This window comes from Glycine soja, chromosome 20, assembly GCF_004193775.1.
Source record: "Glycine soja cultivar W05 chromosome 20, ASM419377v2, whole genome shotgun sequence".
Taxonomy (NCBI): Eukaryota; Viridiplantae; Streptophyta; class Magnoliopsida; order Fabales; family Fabaceae; genus Glycine; species Glycine soja.
This window is the reverse complement of record NC_041021.1, coordinates 40,272,665-40,293,048: the sequence shown is the minus strand read 5'-3', so window position 1 is coordinate 40,293,048 and position 20,384 is coordinate 40,272,665. Positions and strand designations below refer to the sequence as shown.

The 20,384-nt window shown below is 33.9% G+C and overlaps 5 protein-coding genes across 5 annotated transcripts; 1 reads left to right on the top strand and 4 right to left on the bottom strand.

Annotated features, from left to right (window-relative positions):
- Positions 1–2,596: 2,596 nt before the first annotated feature.
- On the bottom strand, positions 2,597–3,750 carry LOC114401885 (40S ribosomal protein S29). The gene is made up of 3 exons (XM_028364464.1): positions 3,593–3,750; positions 2,887–2,986; positions 2,597–2,767 (listed from the first exon to the last, which is right to left on the bottom strand). Exons 1-3 carry the CDS (start codon positions 3,652–3,654, stop codon positions 2,759–2,761), a joined length of 171 nt encoding a protein of 56 aa, XP_028220265.1. The 5' UTR covers positions 3,655–3,750; the 3' UTR covers positions 2,597–2,758.
- Positions 3,751–5,394: 1,644 nt separating this feature from the next.
- Positions 5,395–7,512, top strand: LOC114403805. The gene is made up of 2 exons (XM_028366974.1): positions 5,395–5,667; positions 5,905–7,512. Exon 2 carries the CDS (start codon positions 6,035–6,037, stop codon positions 7,103–7,105), a length of 1,071 nt encoding a protein of 356 aa, XP_028222775.1. The 5' UTR covers positions 5,395–5,667; positions 5,905–6,034; the 3' UTR covers positions 7,106–7,512.
- Positions 7,513–8,806: 1,294 nt separating this feature from the next.
- LOC114401567 (PXMP2/4 family protein 4-like) lies at positions 8,807–13,144 on the bottom strand. The gene is made up of 4 exons (XM_028364106.1): positions 12,550–13,144; positions 10,836–11,064; positions 9,327–9,451; positions 8,807–9,156 (listed from the first exon to the last, which is right to left on the bottom strand). Exons 1-4 carry the CDS (start codon positions 12,871–12,873, stop codon positions 9,079–9,081), a joined length of 756 nt encoding a protein of 251 aa, XP_028219907.1. The 5' UTR covers positions 12,874–13,144; the 3' UTR covers positions 8,807–9,078.
- A 1,147-nt stretch (positions 13,145–14,291) lies between these two features.
- On the bottom strand, positions 14,292–17,071 carry LOC114401344 (leucine-rich repeat protein 2-like). Its single transcript, XM_028363849.1, has 7 exons — positions 16,846–17,071; positions 16,415–16,547; positions 16,219–16,290; positions 15,597–15,740; positions 15,409–15,480; positions 15,249–15,320; positions 14,292–14,695 (listed from the first exon to the last, which is right to left on the bottom strand). Exons 1-7 carry the CDS (start codon positions 16,922–16,924, stop codon positions 14,629–14,631), a joined length of 639 nt encoding a protein of 212 aa, XP_028219650.1. The 5' UTR covers positions 16,925–17,071; the 3' UTR covers positions 14,292–14,628.
- Positions 17,072–19,665: 2,594 nt separating this feature from the next.
- Positions 19,666–20,384, bottom strand: LOC114402639 (uncharacterized protein At2g23090-like). The gene is made up of 3 exons (XM_028365287.1): positions 20,195–20,384; positions 20,072–20,112; positions 19,666–19,968 (listed from the first exon to the last, which is right to left on the bottom strand). Exons 1-3 carry the CDS (start codon positions 20,265–20,267, stop codon positions 19,849–19,851), a joined length of 234 nt encoding a protein of 77 aa, XP_028221088.1. The 5' UTR covers positions 20,268–20,384; the 3' UTR covers positions 19,666–19,848.

The window sequence follows — 20,384 nt, the reverse complement described above, 5'->3', positions numbered from 1 at the left end:
ATAAATTAAATACTCTTAGACTCTAAGTTTCTATAAAATCAACTATTTTCATATATCATAATATACTATATGATACATTCATAAAGTAAAAACTCCAAGAGATCATCGCTGAGAGATTTTCTCTTTCTTCCTTAATTACTATGTAATGATTAATTAACAACTGAGATTTTACTGAATGTTGATTAAAAAAGTTCAATTGAAGGAGAAATTATTAGAGATCATTACATGTCTATAGTCTTAACCAATCATGATACATAAATAAGTTAGAAATGTTTCTAAATGTTAATGTCATCTCTGGTAATAAATATATTAATCTCCCCTCAAAATAAGCAACTAATACAGGGAGCCTTGCCTTCCTCATTTATTCCTTTCTTAAAGTGCAGAAAAAAGACTGGGCCATAATTATCAACGCTGCACAAACTTCAGTGAAAAGTTCAATCATCATAATCTGTAAAACAGTACAAAGTTTTTGTTAGGAGAAAGAGATCTCGAAAATGACAGCTTACTTGTATAACGAAATATTCTTTTCACAGGTCATGCACTATACGATTTAAGAGATCACCTCTTGTACGATTGTCACTTGCTTATAACGTATAGCAAAGCCATGTATATTCTTGCATTTCTTCTAATTCCTCTATCCTTTTTATTCTAGTACTAGAAATTGTGGTTAATTATCACTCTAATTGATACTCTTAATAAGCTATGTTCGGAAGCTGCGATACAAAATAATAGGTACTAGTGGAATGAATAGGATCAGGGATAAGATCTTCGTTTGAAACATTTTTGGGTGATACAGTAAGTTTAGTTAGAAGGGGACCTTTTGCACGGCTTTAGAACTAACTTTCCATGCTCTTAAATTAGGTGATTCGCAGTGGGGAACAAAATAAAAAGTAATTTTTTTATTCTTTTATGTTAGTTATTACAAGGACCACATAAATCTATTAAAAATTGTATTTAATTTCTGAAGAAAAAAAAGAATGTAACAAAAAAAATCAATTAGGAATAATGATTGATATGACTCTTAAAATAATTAAGGTAAAAATTATCAAACTTATCATATAATATACATACCAAATTGTAATTTGGAGAATAATGTTAAAAAAAAATACACTATCAATACATATATACTATTTACTCTTCTAAAGATTTAATCACTTCACCCCTCACTATCTTTTTAACAACATCTTACCAATAAAAAAACACAGCTAGCAGTCACTCTTTTATTATGGATCAGTCTACTTTAACGGATCCTTATCCCTTGCAATTTTTTAAAGTTGCAGTTTTCCATCAAAATCCGAAGTTGTTTACAAATATATCTTATTGAAATTTAATAATGTAACATAGCATAATTTGCATACTTCAAGTAACAACCTATTACCCAAATGGAGATTCGTTAAACATAAGCCCTATTCTATTTATTTTAGTTTCAATGCAGTGATGCTTGGTAACATTAAGAAAACAACTCTTCATTATCTTCGTTGGATGGACAGTAAAAGTTATTATGGTGATGGATAAGGTCCAAATCCAGAAATGATAAAAATATTGGAGGAATGGCAGGTGAGGGATTCATATTCATGCATGAAAAGAATTATTAAAGAAAAAAGTTAAGATGCTAAGTTGCCTTCAAGAGGAAGGAAATTAGAGCTCCACATTTAGTAGTTGGTACAACTTATAATGCAGGTAACTTAAGCGTTTATGTGCTTTCATTCTCTCTGGCTGACTGGATGTCTGTGGGTCGACACATACATTAAAACCACGGCAACGGGCTCAGTATCACGTATTTACCCACTTTACAACCATGGTTAGCAACTGATTCTGCCCTTATCCAATTGAAACACCCTTTATATAAATTTTTTGAGTTGGGCAGGCACATACAAATTTTATTCAGCTGTTCGGAATTAGTTAATAAATACGAGTTTCAACTTTAAAAAAATGACTAAATTTCAAGATGGGGGGATGCCCCTACCCCGTTTTCCAAATAACGTTCCTTCAAAATCACAAAACAAGTGAGTTCCTATTTGTACATGCATCTTGACCCAATAGATAGTTGGTATTTGTACAAGGTCCAGGGAATACATCGAAGCAGAATGTATCGTTGTAGTTTAGCTGCTAGTTGAATTTCTTCTTTTGATTTGTCCAGAGAAAAAATCCAAAGACTACTTGCAAAAATAAAAATTAATGCTATTTCTCAGTTTTTTTAAACTTATTTCTTCGAGATGTATTCCAAGAAAGCATGGAATTATGACAATAACTTTCTCCGCCTATTATTTCAGTATTTATCACTCATCGTTTACCAAAAACTACGTATCAGTTGATTAGACGTCCTACAACGACTTTATACACTAAATACAGTAGCTTACGAATTTTATTATGGAACTAGAAACCTACTATATAACTTTCATGCCTTCCAAATTCAAATGCTGACCATTGCAATAACAAGATCAAAAAAGCTTTTGCCGTATTGTTTTGAGCCGTAAATTCAACTAAAATGCCCACAAAAAAATGACTAAGGGTTGCGAATGCAAGATTGCACAAGCATGTACCTGTATGATACGCATGCACTGCAGAATTGTTAAAGGATCAGACGGGAAGCCAATATGGTTCAAAACAATTTATATAAAAGTATTCTTAGTACCACAAATTACGTCTGATAATTAATTAGATGAAAAAAGAAAGTCTCAAGTTTCTTCAAACATAACATCCTCAAAACATCCTAGTGCCAGAACACAATATTGGTCCGTAGTTGACAACTGCTCTTTTAGCGATACTACAACAACAGCAAAAAATGTAATAAGAACTCATGGCACGACAATAGATTGATACAGGTAAATTCACATTAAATTAGTAAGAAGAATAAAATTAAAAATAGCACATCCAAGTGTGTACCTTGATGAAGCCAATTTCCTTGGCATTGCTACGGAAGCACTGCCTGCAGCACATAAGGCCATACTTCCTGATCAGTCCATGTGGATTCCCACACACACGGCTGCAAGAGAAAGGGAGAACAAGAAACCAACAATCACAATTAACAAGGCCATCAAAACAATTGAACTACGAAAGAGTAAATGTAACAAAGCATACACCAAATTCACCCAACAACTATAAACAAACCTAAAATCTAATATTCAATGCAACAACAACAACATCCAAAACAATTCACACTGGGTTGGATCAGTATACATGGATCAAACCAATACATTTTTCAATCAATAACAATGTGAACTTAAACTACACCAAATTTATAGACACCGTAAAATCAAAAGGGTAAGCTTTTGATATAGTCAGCCAAATCCACCTACCCATAAGCTATAAAGTTATCCCTCAAGTTATATGGTCCAACCAAACATATGATGTTAAAATAACGGCAGCAAATATGTAATCTAATCTAAATTAAAAATATCAAAAACACATGCTAATGTTAGCATGACTCCTCGAACCTACCCAACATGATTACACAATCAAAAACAAGAGAAATCAAATAGAACATAAAACATTAAAAGCAACTAGTTAGGGTTATTACATTAGGGATCAAAAGAAAACATTGAGAATAAAAAGCAAATGACTTGACGATGGGAGTGAAAGAGTGACATACCAAGTGCGAGAACCAGGACCGTAGTTTTTTGGGTGAGAGTTCCAAACGTTGGAGTGTCCCATTGCTACGCCGCAGAAGAGGTTCCGATCCAAAAACGCAGTTGCTGAAGAATGTGTACAATAACCCTGGTCGTCCTCTCTGCCGATACCAATTTATAGAAAAATACTCAAATTAGGGTTTTCTTGAAGTCAAATCTCAATTGGGCTAAACCTTAGCCCAACTCCCATCTTGCTGCTTTTGATGGTCTTATCACTCCCTGGACTGGGCCTTTGAATTCACACTCTCTCTCAAAATATTATTTCGATTTCGAGCTCTTTAAATTTAATTAAGAATGTTTTTAAAATACTTAACGAAAACCAAGTTCAAAGAATTGATATGGAAAAAAATTATTGTTAGTGAGTATTTTATAAATTACATGAACATTTATAAATATAGATAATAAAAATATTAATTTAATACATTAAAAATATTTAGTCATAATACATACATATATATATATATATATATATATATATATATATTTGAGAATATAAATTGAAATTTTAAAAATATATATTTAGAAAAAATGATGTGAGGGATCCAAATTTTCATATTGCTAATTTCTTAAAAATATGCAACACCATTCACATTTATGGATTAGGTGATGATGCCATAAAATTACGAATGTTCTCATTTTAGAAGACACAAAACAGAAGTTGTAATATCAAGAGGAGATGTAATCAATTTTTTGGAAGAACTTAAAGCCAGGTTAGAATTTATAATTTAGAATAAATATTGTTCTAGAATGACCTTTAAGGTTGAAACAATCTTACTCCTTTCATATTCCAATATAAGTAAAAAAACAACAATGGAGAAAGCATGTTAAATACATCCACCATAGATCATTTAATAATAAGACAATCAAATGAGCTAAATAAATAATTGAGTTTATAGGTTATGCATGTTCGCGGATTGAACGCTTAAACTCCTATATTTTTTGGTCAAAAACCAATTTATGTATTAAGTAATACCAAGTAAATGCTAGCTATCATATTTTTTTTTCAACCTAAAGTCATTTTTGATAAAAAAAAAAAAAAACTAATTCATGCATTTAGGGAATGAGATATTACTTCTTGAGAAAAAGGATTATTTACAAATAGTTTTATATTATCATCCAATTACAATTGATCATGTATGTAAATTTATTGACTTTTATGATAATTGTTTTAAAAATCATATTAACAAGCAAATTATGATTAAATGATGGTATGAAAAATATTTTACTATGACTATTAAATTCTTGTGCATTCATGTAAGGAGTGAATGTTATTTTTTTTTTCAACCTAAAGTTTTTTTTGTCAAAAACTAATTCATGTATTAAATGAAAGTCATATTTTTTTTTATCACAGAGTATTATTTCTTTGTTGATAAAAAAAATACATTCATGTACACATGAATGCTATCCTTATTTTCAACCTAAAGTATTTTTCTAGTCAAAAATTAATTACTCAAGATATTAAGATTCAATTTGAAAGTAAAAATTTTTCGAAAGATGCTCTCAAATATATAACCTCAATGATTAAATTCAAGATCATATCTAACATACATAGTTATATGCTAAGCTGGACGAATGTTGGTTTAGCAAAAGTCATTTGGGTTCAAATCCTACTACTAATTTGGAGACTTGATTAATAGATAATTTATAAATATTTTTTATAAGCGTTGTCTTTTAGGCATTCTTGACTTGGTTAAATTTTAAGACCCACGAAACCTAAAATTTCTGAGATTAAAAAAAAAAAAGGGAATTGTATTTTCTTCTTCTTACATGTATTCTATTTTTATATATTTTTTTTAATTTAGCTTAATTTTGCAGCTTGGAAAGGGAACGAACGACAAACTTAACAACAAAAGAGCGCCGGTTGGGAACAGGGTGCTGGAAAAGCACAAGACTTTTCAATAATCCATTTGTGTTAGGGTTTGGTCTCTCTCATCTCATCTAAACCACCGCGATCAGAAGAAACACACACCTGAATAGCAATTGCGACACGCCGAAGCATCATTCATAGTCAATTCCCCACCTCCGGCGACCCATTTCGGTACGAATCTTTATTTCCCCTAACTTCATTGAATTTCCCAACTTTCTTCAAAATCTTGCAAGGGGTTTTCTTTCTTCTCTGATAATCGTGCTTATATTTCTCAAATTTGTTCGTTTTACAATTTCCCCCAATCGCGTGCCCTGTCTTTCTCAGCAATTGTCCCCTGATTTGGTATTTCTAATCAGTGAATGGTTGAATTCGATTATGGTTTCTGATTGAAAACTTAATGAATTACAGATGGAGACATTGTTTGGAAACTAGGGTTAGAGGGAGCTTTTGCTTTGGATCATATAGGGGGTCTGCTGGAGCAAATGAGATTATGATTTTGTAGTTTTGCTCAGTGATTGTGAGAAGGTTCTTGGGCAAAATGACAATATCCAAACACAGCTTTTCTCGAATTGACACATTGGAGCTGAAAGCTCTGATTGTTAGGAAGGTTGGTCATCAAAGAGCTGACAAGTACTTTGATCAGCTTCGAAGATTATTGAGTTCAAAGATAAGCAAGTCAGAGTTTGACAGGATTTGCACTGTGATAATTGGGAGGGAAAATATCCCTCTTCACAATCGACTCATTAGAGCAATTTTGAAGAATGCTTGTCTGGCTAAAGTCCCACCTGTGAGAGGCTCTGCAAGAGTTGGGAGTGCCACCAGTGTAAAAGATTCAAATGGGTCGCAGAGAGGCTCTGCTCAATCGCTGTTTGGGGAAGCATTTCCTCCTTCCATGCGGAGGATCAGCTCTTTGGCTGCTCGAGACTGTAGGTTCAAGGGACGCCATAATGCTTTTGGGCCGCTGGGCAAGCCTCATTTTGGTCTTGCGTCTGAAGAATTGGTATATAAGACACTGGAGCAGCAGAGTGCAACAGAACTGAATTCCCTTGGCAGTAGACCTCCGATTTCTGTTGAAGAGGGAGAAGAGGTTGAACAGATGGCTGGAAGCCCCAGCATTCAAAGTAGGAGCCCAGTTACAGCTCCTCTCGGTGTATCCATGAATTTTGGTCGTGGTCGTAGACTTCATTCTAATGTATCATTATGTAGCAAAGATTATCCAGAGACCTGTCACAGCAATGGATATCTCCCTGACACTAGATCTTTGAGGAATTGTTTGGAGCAAAAGTTGGAGAAGGAGGGTTTAACTGCAACAGTGGATTGTGTAAATCTATTGAATAATGCACTGGATTCGTATCTGAAGAGGTTGATTGAGTCCTTTATGGATTTAGCTGGATCAAGATTTGGAAATGAGCATCTAAGACAGCAAAACAGACAGTTGGTAACCAGTTCAAATGTATTGCTACCTGGAAGATGTATGCAGACAGCAACAAGATCTGCCAGTGCATCTGTTTTAGATTTTCGTCTTGCAATGGAGTTAAATCCACAAGTTCTTGGACCAGATTGGCCCATACAACTAGAGAAGATTTGCATACGTGCCTCTGAAGAGTGAAGCCCCCTTTGTTAGCTGTAGATCAGAAATTTACCGGTAGATGAGATCAAAAGGCAGGAGTTAGTCATCTGCGATTGTTGTAAGCTAGGAATGTTGAAGCGTTTACTTCAGCTGACATAAATTTGGGTTTCTCTTTTCCTGAAGCTGCACAATTTACCAAAACAGAATAAACTATAGCATTTTACATATAAAGATTGATGATTGCCAGGGAGTGAGTCATGTTAATAAAAAAAACATGTGAACCTCTAGATAGGATTAAGTTCATTGTTTCATACTTTCATGAGGGTCACCATTCTTCGATAGTATCCAGTTCTTCTTGTTTCTATCTTTATTTCTTTTCTGCTGTGCTTGTTTTAGTTCAACAAATTTTCAATGAAATATAACAATGTTGAATTCCAAGTTCTAAATCTCAACTGTGGCCGGTCAACTGTATTTGACAACAGGTTTTGGACTTGATCTTCGACTACTGCGACAACTGTCCTTACTCCATACTCTTAATTCTCATGGTTAATTTCAAATAAATAAGACAATGAATCAAAGGGCTAAAGGTATGAGCAAGTTCAAGATATTGTATATTACTGACTGTTTATTTTTTGCATCTTTTTTGCTGCTCGTGTTTCACACTGAAGTCTACAACGGTAGTGCTTCATCATTATTCCACCAAACTAAGCCATATCAGAGGATTTTCTGGACAATGTTGTTGATTCATGTTAGTCTTATGGTATCTACCTTCCATGCCAGGCAATTCTATTTCTGATTCAGAGATAATTTTTCTCGGGGTTAACTTGCTTGATGGCTTTACCAACATAGTGTGTCATAATTGATAGATAATCTTGTTATTTAAGCATGTGGTTATCAGTTCGATCCTTGACTCTTGCATATGGAAAAATATTTATTGGGACAGATCAATCCTTTAAATCGATCTCAGTACCTTGAGGGATTAGCTTTGGGTTGAGAGATATCTTGGTTCACATCAAAACTTGTTTGTTGGTTTCAAAAAGGTGTTGGATGCTTTGCAACAGATATCATTAATAATCCTTTAAAACTAGATTAAGCTTTACTATTGAGTAATGAAACGACATTGGCTTTGTTGATGAAACCAGTATATCATGTGGGGTGCGCAACTCCATTAGGTCTAACAAGTGTTACACATAATAAAGTGATGCTAACAATATTAGCAAAAAGAAAAAGAAAAACCTGCCACAGCACAAGTGTTGCACAGCTCAACAATAGCACCCTATTTGGTTGGATAGAAATAGGATGAAGAGAATAGAAATAAGATTGATTGTTTCATAACATGCAATTTAATTTAGTTCAATGTGGCAGTTTCAAAATATTTCCTAACTTATTAGAACTCATTAAATTTTCATAATTATTATGCTCTATTGTTTTAGAAAAATAAATAATTTTCCCTTTATGTTTTTATGAAAGAATCATTATAGTTATGGATGTTGTAGGCATTAGTCTTTTAACTATTTTTTTTTATATATAATGATACTCTTAATACTAGGCTCAGTCCTTTAAGTAAAGTCCTTTCTGGTTAAAAAAAGTATCAACTGATTTTTTTTTCATTGGTACTTTCTAGTTCAAGTAATTACGAGTATGTTATCGTACAAAAAAAAAAATACGAGAATGGTATTTGTAAGAATGCAGTGTTACTCGAGAAGGAACTCCTTCTCGCAAGAATGATTCAAAAATGCATTTCGTGAAAAAGAAAAGGTCTTCAATTAACAAAAATAAACATAGCTTTTACAAATTGGTTCCATACATATAAAAGGATTACATTACAAAAGCAAATAAAGAGGAATACAGGTTAAAAAAATGGATAAAACTGAGTGTCCTGGTCAGTAGCATAGCCATGGACAACGTGAGATCAGAACTCCCTGGAGACACCCAAAAGTTTTGACTCTATCCCACAGCTTGCTTCCAATCTCAATCATGAAACAAAAATTGGCATTGCTGATACTGAGTGATCAAGTTGCTTTCTCTAGGCTTGCCATATAGGTTATATAAACGGTCCACAAGTACGAAAATGAATTGCTGACTAATGGCTGCCAAAATGAAACAATGCAGAAAATCATGAGTCAACAACAAAAAGTAGAATGAAAATCTTTTTGGGCTGTTTATTGCAGCACATGTTAATCATCTCATGCACGATCCGAACTTAATTTTCATAGCATGCATGCTGAAGAGACAAGAAAGACAAGAAATAAACTAGTACCTGTAAATGGACAGGAATGAACCTAAATGTTATAAAATCACATATAGGCCAGTACATAATTCCACTTAACATCGTAGGAAGCAAATCGCGTTTTAAGCGTGCAGCAATCTCTGAGCCGGTTTCACCTGGCAACCAAAAGAAACTGTTTAGCACATCATAAAGAATTAATCAGAAAATAAAATGTGAAATGGTCTTGACTCTTGATACACTACTTTATTTTTTTCATAAATTTTGGACTCATACATATTGTTTGGTTCTAAGAAAGGTCAGGATATGGGAAATAAAATAATTTATTATTATACACTTATTGTAGACAAATAAAGCCATAAAATTCAAGCATTCAAATTAAAGATAATTTAGTCAACACAATTTAAGTGATTTAAGTATTTTTCCGTCCACCCAAATCCTCAAATATTGGAAGGGAGTAAATAGCGAGGGGAGGGATTTTAGCCCCTTCACTTCCCCTTCCCTGCCAAACGTTGAACCAAACAAGCTATTCTTAAGAAGATCTCTCCTCTTCCCTCCTCTCCAACCAAACACTATGGTAAAGTGCAACACATGCTAATCCAATATAGACAAAAAAAAAAAGTTGTAGACACAACAATATCCGGATATCAACAATCCACTTCACTCCCACTCCCACCTTATTTGTCAAACTTCTCTTCCCTTCTTCAGTTATGCCATGTATGAGTGATCGGATATGAGGATAAGAAAAAGAAAGGGAAAAGATAAGTGGCTCAAAACCTTCGTTTGGAAGGGAAGGGATGGAGTACAAGAGAGAAGTGTTTACCCTATTTCCTGGTCAAATTAAGGAGTAAAATACAGAGAATGACTCTTATTCCCTACTTCTCTCACTTTAACATCCAAACAAGGGGAAATGAGTAATAACTCCCCCATCTCCTTGTTTCCTTTCCATTGGTCCCCTCTCACTTAAGTAGAGACTTTTTCATACTAAATGCTTAATACACAAACACAGACAAACAACTGTTGCATAAAATTGGAAACATTGATATACACAAAATACATGTTAGAAAAAAATCTGCAAGGTAAAGTGCAATTCAATAACACCACATGGACACTTTGCAACATAACATTAATCAAGATGCATGTACAAGGCATATTCCCTGCATCTTGAAAGCCAGCCTTTTGAAGGAAGTCCAAAATTTCATAACATTGAACATTTAAAAAGAAATAAGTCACAGGGCCCATAAAAATGCAGTCACATTGTAAACTTGCAATAACAGGTGTATTTTATAGTGTTTTAGAGATGGCAGTAAGAACTTCAGGATTCAAAAAAAGAGAACATACTAATAAAGCCCAGAGATTACTCAAGTTGCCTGGTTCAATTTTTTTGGTTTTAAAATGACATCATTAATTAAAGAATTATTAACATCCTTAATCTTTAGCCTTTTTTGTGTTGTAAGCCAGACTTGTTAGCATGATAATTTGAAATACATGGCCAAGCAAATAGAAGCATGATAAATATTATGCTAAGAGAATTGAACATACCCTGCAAATGTGCATTCAAGGAGAAGAAAATAACAGTCATGGCAGGTCCATAAAGTGTCTGACCCATGACCATTTTCTTCAATGTAGAAAAAAGATCCCTCCTTGGGAAAAGCTTTGACACAAAATTGAACCAGAAATGCAGCGATGGTCCTAAAATGACAATCCCATATCCTGCCATGCGTGAAGTCCTTACAAAATCAAAAGGTTCTGATGATTCTCGCACAATAGTCTGAACAAATAACAAAATAAATACCATGAGTATGTCTGACAACAAAATGAACATTAAGTACACAGTATAAACCAAGTGAAGCCACTGAATGAGTTGACAATATCTATTCAATAGAATAAAAAAGGCATCATGTCTGCACAAGAATGTGAACCAATATAAGAGTATGTTTGGTAAGTCACTCCAGTAGCTTATATAACTTGTAAATTCTAGCCCAGCAAAATCCCTAGAAGCAAAATATGTACAGATGATCCATAGTGATTGTGCAGTATGTTGAAAGATGGCCCAAGCTAGAGTAAACATGGAAAATCAACAAACTTTACATGAAAGTGAATGATGTGATAGAATACAAAGTAAGTGGGAACAAGGCCACGACCAAGGATCTATCTATCAAGAGAAAACAAAAGACAAGGTTCTCTACATCCAATGCACTGCTAGGTGAATGAGAAAACAAAAAGAACTTATTCATTCAAGTATTCACCAAATATTAAAGAGGTGCACACTGGCATCTCTTTAGGATAACAATTAACTATCTATGTGTCCAAAAGAAATATCAATTAGACAATTGGAGACTACAACTTTTTATTTCTGGTTTCTCTCAAGTATCCTCCATGAGGCAATCTTACTTAAGTCATGGTCAATCACTAAATGTGGGTATCTCTTTTAGTAGGGATTTGAACCGTAACTCATCACTTTGAGGGGGACTAGCCCCATCCATTAGACCCAAACCCTGTTGGTATTAATAACTACAAATTAAATATTGGACAACAGGAAATTTCAAACAATGATTTTAGCGTTTCAAGAGAGAGAGAGAAAAAAAGAAGAAGAAGCATTTGAACTGCTAAAAGTTAGCATACATCCAAAACATCCCTTGGCAGAGTGACAAACCCAACCACGTGTGTACTAGAGCAACAATGAAAATCATGGAGAGACAGATTAACACACAATGACCAAATAGAATAAAAACAATTTCTTTCGAGGTCTCTTTAAATGCATCTCCACAATTCATGCTATTACTTCTCACCAGATGACGACAGTTTTATAATTTCCCAGTTCCATAACTTTCATTCCACATATCATGTCCAAGTCCAACTAATGAAACAATCGTAACTGTAAGCAGAAGAAGAAAGGGCAAGGAGAACCAAGAACTCTCGGAATCATGGTTTCACAGCTAAGGAGTTGCAAAGTTCCATATTATAATGACAATCTAATCTACAGACCACAGTTTAGTCAATTCGAATTTACAACAGCATTAGACAAGGCAATACCAGAAGTCGCATATTAAACCCTACAGGTTTAACAAGAAATGTAACGCAAAAAATCAACAACCATGGCCTCAACTGAAAACAGTTTCCTTTTCAACATAAACCTAAAGCATTTTCCTTTTTCTTTTATCAGTTACCAATCTTCACATAACAAAATCTCAGAGGCCAAAGAAAAAAAAAAACAATTACAAAAGAGACTGGCTTAAAAAAACACTAGGGGTACCTGAGAGGATAAATCAGCAGCGATGTAAATAAGGGAAGAAGTAACACTTTTTGTCAAAATTGGCCACGACTTGATCATCCCCAAATACCAACTCACAAAGCCAACCTTGGAAATGGAAGTTGCAGTAGATGAAGAAGAAGAAGAAGAAGAAAAAGATGAAGAGATTCCATATTGTCCGGGTTTCCTCATCAGGAAATGAAAAGAAGGTCTAGAGTGGATTTTGTTGGAGAGAAAAGAAGGCGTTTTGATGGGATGAATGGCACGGTTCACCAATATCAACTGCCTCTGAATCATGGCAGGGTTCATTAGAAAAGCACTGCTCATTTTTCTTTCTCTCTCTCTCTCTCTCTCTCTCTCTCTGGGGTTTGGGGTTTTGGAGAAGCCTTCAGCAACCAGAAAATGTATGAACCTTTATTTCAAGTGATCAATTCTCAACACTTCCCAGTTCATGGGAATTTTCTGGAGTGTGGAAAGGAAAAAGAGAAAGAGAAAAAGGGTTAATTTTGCGGCTTTAAACACCCCAACTTGTTCAGCTCTAAGCAAATGTAAACATAAACATACCCAGCTTCTTCAACCTCGTGAGTCGGTGAACCTTGTAATTAAGGGTTTAATTACTTTTTAATTCTCTCATAATATAGGACACAAACCCAAAACGATTTATTAAGATAAAATAATCTCACACTAATTCATTTACGAGTTCAGTAATATTTAATTAATTATTTGCGTGTTTAGTAATATTTAATTATTTAATTATAACTAGCAATTGAAAATAATCTTTTTTAATTGAAATTGTATTTTGAAATTTGATTAAGTTTTACAATCAACATTCAACACCAATAATATGATTAAAAACATAACACATGTAAAACCAAGTTTCATTAGAACTAACAATAAATTAACGTAGGTCTTACGTAAATAAATTGTTAATTATTAAGGAAATGGGGCCAAGGATGCATGCTATTTTTGTGCCACATTTCTAACACCCAACTTTCTTTTTGTGCCACGTATATGTTCAACCTAACGCGTTGTCCTCAAGTGTTTTACCTGATTTCATCTTTGATTTTGAACAATATGGTCGCCAAAGTTGAAAAACAAGATTTTGCAATTGGCAGTAAAGCCCCTCCCCATGCACGATATATTTCTCATTACTCGATTTTTTAAATATAAATATCATAAAAAAACTTTTTGCTAATACCAAAAAGAATTATGTTTTTCTATGCTAGTACCATAAAAATTTATGATATTATTCCGAGAGAGAAATACATTATTTTTTAAGGGCAAACTAAGTTTTTATTCCTTTAAAACTTTTTATGGTTTTTTTTATAATTTTTGTCATTTTTTTTATCTCATTAATTTTTGTGCTGTTGCACCGGTCACGTTAATTTTTGTGCAATATTACATGTGTATACAGTTAAGTTAAAATAAAAACACATATTATCTCATTCTTTTTTTTTTTTACATGCTATCACACTATTGCATGTCTTTTATAACCATATCTCATTCAACTAAAAATAATTATCCTAAATAGAATAATTTAACAATGTAAATGTAAAAGATTGAAGTAAAAAAAAAAAACAAAATATATAATATTCTACGCAAAACATTAAATTTTATTTTGATATATTTTTTTAAGAAAAAATATAATTATATTATTTACTTGTAATGATGTGAGAGAGATGGATATTTTAGTTTCACTTATATCTTACTACAAAACTATGCCATGCTACAAACAATCAAAGAGAGGCGGTTCAATCATGTTATTATATAACTAGACATGCAAATCTGACATTTTTAGATTCATATTCGGGTCAAGCATACATCAATAATGTTATTTACATACAATTGTTTTGAGAGCATTCTTACATAGCTTCCTTTTTATAATAAAATATGAAAAACATAGATTTCAATTCACACTTCCTTTTCTTTTTTTTTTTCAATTAAGAAAAGTGTAAAAATGGTGAGGAAATATTGATGTGAAAATAACACCAGCTTTTCCCTTTGTGATACTCCCTCCCTACGTAAACTAAGCCTCTTCATTGTAGTCTGTTTAGATGATAATAATGCGATTTCTATCTTTCTTCAGCATCCAAAATCATATGGAACAAGTCCTTTCAGCTCGGGACCACTAAACCTGTTGTTTTCAAAACTGAAACAAGAGTAGGAGAAATATATCGTAAACATAACAATAGCAACATGTTGAAATTTAAATTACTCCTGCTTCAAATTTAACATGTGAAGATTTTATGCTGCCATATATTGATTATCAATCAAGTTTCTTACTGGCTATTCTAACAAGTAACAAGTAAGACAGTTAGCAAATATAATAGTGTATTTTATCTTTTGGATATTTCATTCAAATCAATTATATCTCATGCATGCATGTCAAATGTGGTCATCTATCCAGTAGAGGAATAAGCTAGACACTACCAAATTAATGCTACTTGTTAGGATGCATAATTAGGTACTGCTTCATGAAAGTTACACAAATGAAGTGCGAGAAAGCCCTTGATATTTTCAGGTATGACTCTTAAGAATCCAACAGAAAAACGACCACGACTATGAGTCTTGGTATTGGCATTTTTACATGTTTGGTGCAAGTAAATGACTAGGTTTTGCATATTTGTCAAAACATGTTTGAACTGTTAAGCCACTATTAGTTGTTAAGAATATGGAATAACAATAAAAAACGGTTGTTATACCTTTCCATTGGAAAAGATTCAAAGTTGCCTTCAACTGGTATTGTTCCACAGAGATCATTATTGGAAACATCACTGCAAAATTGGGGTTTAAAATTAGTTGATAAACCAATCAGTTAAATAAAAGAACAAGAATAGAACATGAGAAGAAAAGAAAACTCACAAGATTTTGAGATTAGTGAGACGAGTAAGTTCTCTTGGGATGGATCCTGTCAACTTGTTGTTGTTCAGCCGCCTAATTCATCAATGCAAATGGGTTAGTAAAACAGGCAGCAATTTATACATGTCACTGAAGAATAAAAATCAAGAACAAAATAAAAGATTTTGGCAAAACAACATAGACATGCTTACAGGAATTTAAGTGACTTCAACTTTCCAAATGACTTTGGAATCTTCCCCTCCAACTTGTTATCATACAAATCCATGCTAATAAGTGATTTCAAGTTACCAAGTTCCTTAGGAATCTTCCCTGTTAACTCATTCCTGTAGAGCTCCCTGTAACCAAGAAATTGCAGAATCTCTTATCGATAATCTGTTTTTGCAAAACTAACTCCCCCACCCCCACTCCCACCCCTCCAAAAAAAAAATTAAATACATTTTTTATTAGGCACAAATATAGCATCTATTTGCTCCTGTGTGCGTTTGGTTCAGCTTAATTTAAAGAAATAATGGCTTGATTTTTATCAGATACTAGAGAGAACTTCAGAAAAATAAGTGATTATTTCCTCATAAATAATCTCCAAACATGTGTGAGATAGGTTTAAGTTGTATGAATAGTTCATAATTTGGTACTCTCCAAACTCTAGCCCGGGACAAAAAATAACGGTGACAAGTACAAAATAAAATCCAAAAACTAGCATGTTCAATTTCACTGTTTGAATAATGTCAGAAGGCACATGTTTTTAAATCAAAGAACAGATAAAACAAAGAAGCTCATATCTGAACTTCTCAGGGCAAGGGAAAAAAACCATACAAGTACTGCAGATGCTGTAGCTGGCCAAGTTCCGGGCCCAGAGTTCCAGAAACGTTAGAGTTGCCCAAGTCTCTGAAATCCAAAGATTACACAACAGATTAGAAAGCCCAAACCCAATTACTGTAACAAAAAGACTAAAAAAAAGTCTGAAGAATAAACTAACAGAAAGAAAAGAAAAGAACAAAGGGATCCTTACAAGCGAATCACATGATTGTTGGAGTCACAAGTAACATGGAACCAAGTACAGGGATTAACCAGTGTTGGGTCCCAACTCTGCAACACATTGTTGGGATCAGAAATCCTGCTTCTCAAAGCATGCAGAGCGTTCCCTACACAATTATTTGGATCAAATCAAAACTATTAAGGCCAGGCTAAAGTCTGTTTGCTAGCTAAGAAGAGGCCAAAGAAAATTGCTAATTTTTGAAACACAATATGTATTTAATTATTTTCATTCCCAAAACAAAAATAAGAAAACCAAACAATTGAAACAAAAACAACATATGATCTATACTTAAGAAGAGCTTCGATTGTAAGTTCCTCAGATGCTATGAATTTTGAGAAACCAAATTGACCATACACAATTGAAAAGCAAAGGGAAAGGCAGAGAAATGAAGCAGTAGGACATACCTTCAGGGTTGGTTGAGAGGGAAAGGAAGGGGTAATTGAGAAAGAGAAGCAACAAAGAGAGTGAAATGAAAGATGCCATTCTTCCTCCTTTGTGAGAAAACTATTTGGTGAGTGAGAGAAAGTAAGAAAGAAAGAAGCAAAACTTTAGAAAGAGGAAGGAAGGTGAAGAGTTAGGACTAGAGAAGAGAGAAGAGAAGAAAAGTGGACCAAGTTGGCGGTGGTTGGAAAAAAGAAGAGTGAGTCATGGTCAAATTATTATTATATTACGGTTCAAATTGGAGATGAGTGGAAAAGTCACGCATTGGTTGTGAATTTAGTACTGTTGTAAGTAGTGAGATAGAGTCTTCTTAGCGCGTTTTGTGGGGTACCCACACCATCTTTGGGAACTTGGTTAATCTACTTATGAGTTAGTAGCACTTATTGTTGTTTTTTACTTGTTACATGGTTACTTGAGAAGGAAACAGTATTGACTGCATACCTGAATGGGAGCACTAAGTACTAACATGTCTGGAATTATGGACAGTCATAAACGTGATTACTGATTAGTGTCTTCTTCTCACCTAACATCTCCACTAAATTGAAATAAAAATTGTGAATCTTTTTTTTTTCTCTTTTTTTACCGTGAATGAACACATAGGATGTTGTGTATCAATGCAGTCTGCAATGGCTAAATTGGACTATTCATTTTTTTATTATTATTTTTAATCAACTTTCTTTCTTTCGGAACATGTACCAATTATTTTATCATTTAAATGTTTGGTGGAACTTGCAAAACTTAAAATCATAAATTCTTTTGGATTGTATCATAATTTTGATAGGAGATTAAGTGACTATAAGTTGATGTGATCACACATCATAGATCTCAAAGATCATAACAGGGGTTTCATATAAGTAAGATATTGCATTGATTCAATATAAAAAAGATACAGAATGAGACAGGATTTAGGTTGTATTTATAGAGCTCATTAGAGAGCCTAACAATCTAACTAATTTTTAACTAACCAATTTTCAACTCAGTGAACAAGCTAAACAAAACATGTAGAAAATAGTTTTTCTTTTCTAGATTTGAGAGCTGAAAATGTCCGCGCTAGAATAGGAGGTGCTATCTCTTTCTCATTCTTCTTTAGCTTGCCAGACTCTTCATCTATAAAAAAGTTGGGTATAAATCTTAAAAAAATTTCAAAAGGTACATGTTTGGAAACAACTTCAATTGAGTAGGCAGGCACAGGTTAGGAAGGGAAGTCAGAAATTTCCTAGGTAATTTTATCACAAGAGAACTTGTGATTATCTTCTTTTATTGACCACCAATTCCATAGTCAACCCAATCTTCTCCTTTTACACAAGAATTGGGGAGAAGCCTCGAGTCGTGACTTCCAAAGAAAAGGTTGAGTTGAGTATGAAATTGATGGTCGATTAAAAAGACAATCAGAAGCTCCTAGTGTTAAATTAACTTCAGAGTTGTTTGAGAGGGGTAGGAGGGGTTAATTGGGAAGGAGAAGCAACAAAGAGAGGGAAATGAAAGGTGTCATTCTTCCTCCTTTGTGAGCAAATTTTTTGGTGAGTGGGAGAAAGTAAAAAAGAAAAAAAAAAGCAAAACTTTATAAAGAGGAAGGAAGAAGAAAAAAAGGTGAAGAGTTAGGACTAAAGAAGAGAGAAGAGAAGAAAAAGTGGACTAAGTTGGCAGCAGTCGGAAAAGGAAGAGTGAGTCATGGTCAAATTGTTATGGTTCAATTGGAGATGAGTGGAAAAGTCACGCTTTGGTTGTGAGTTTAGTACTGTTGTAAGTGGTGAGATAGAGTGTTCTCGGCTCGTTTTGGGGGGTACTTCACCCACACCATCTTCGGGAACTTGGTTACTCTACTTATGAGTTAGGAGTACTTATTGTTTATTGTTGTTACTTGTTAGTTGTTACATGATTACAAAAGGAAACAGTATTGACTGCATACCTGAATGGGAGCACCAACTACTAACATGTCTGGAATTATGGACATAGTCATAAACGTGATTACTGATTAATGTCTTCTTCTCACCTTATGAAAAATAAAAATTGTGGACTTTGTTTTTTTACTGTGAATGAACGCATAAGATGCTGTGCATCAATGGCAGTCTGCATGGGCAAGATTGGATCATTCCTCTTTTGGGTTGATCAACTTTCTTTAGGAACATGTACGTACCAACTTTCTCTCTTGTGGGCTAAATGTTGGTGGAACTTGCAAACTTATACTGTACTTTAGTATGATATTTCAGGGCCAGATTCGTTATTTTGAAGAATAATATTAATAATTCAATTTATTATATTTGAAGTTGATGAACTTTCTTAAAGTGGTTTATGGGAAAATGGAGGAAAAATCTGTGAATAGTCACTTGTAGAAAGTGTCAGAGTTTGGTTCAATTGGTTGTATGCAATTAGTCATGAACTTGGCTAGGAAATATTGATCTTTTTTTTTTATATTGTTAAGCAGCCTTATTTGTACTTACTTTTATATGCAACAGTTTTTATATAAGAACTCCAACTCAATTCAATGGAAAACTCAAGTTAAACAACGTTAGTTAACTTTAATAAGCCAATTATGCAATTGCATTGGTACTAGCTAGCTGTGGAAAGAACCTCCATACTTTCCCTGTTCCATTTTTAGCCTTCTTACCCTCCGTCCCTCCTAGTCTCCCCACCAAATTCATGATGGAAAGAGATTGGTGATCATTGATAAGAAAAACAAAATAGTAAAAAAAAAAAAAAAAGTGATTGCATCATTGATAGTGTGATGCAATAAAATGAGAAAAATAAAAAGAATTAAGAAGATTGCAAGGGCAGTTGGGGGGTAAGGGAATCAAACTCATTCATAATCATAATCATAATCATAATCCCAAATCAACTTCCGAAGGTAACATTTGAGGACTTTTTGATAGATAGTTTCATATATCAGTATTAAATAGAGTGGTTTTACAATGAAATGTGCATCCACAAGTACAAGTTATGGTTTTGCAATGTAATATAATAAGTAGTCAGTTTTTAAGATGCGGAAAGCAAGTGTAGAGATGAGCCTTGGGATGCTTGGCTTCAGCATGTTCTCGACACTTAACTTCCGATGTGGTACATATGAATGTCTGCATGCACCCCTTGCACTGCACTCATTTCCAACAAGGCAAGAGATCGAAGTCAAAACTTATGTAAACCGAATGATTGTAAATAGAAAAAAGAAAAACAAATTAAGAATCAGAAGTGCACCTGGATGTTCATGGCCTTCTTGTTGGCCTCTAACTGGCTACCTAAAAAGTGAGAAAAATGAAAAGAGAGAGTTTGCGGAGAAAAAGAAAAGGAAAAGATGAGACGAGAAGGAATTTATAGTACCTTTGGCAGGTTTATTTTTCTCCATGTTTCTCTCACGAGCCATCTTGGCCTTCTGTCCATTTCCTCCTCCCATGGCTGGGGTTGTTCAGAGAGAACGATCAAACCGAATGGAAGCTAGCTTAACTGTGCAGCTTTCTTCTCTCCCTGTCAACACGGCGAGCTAGAATTTAAATCATTGACGTTTCTTTCT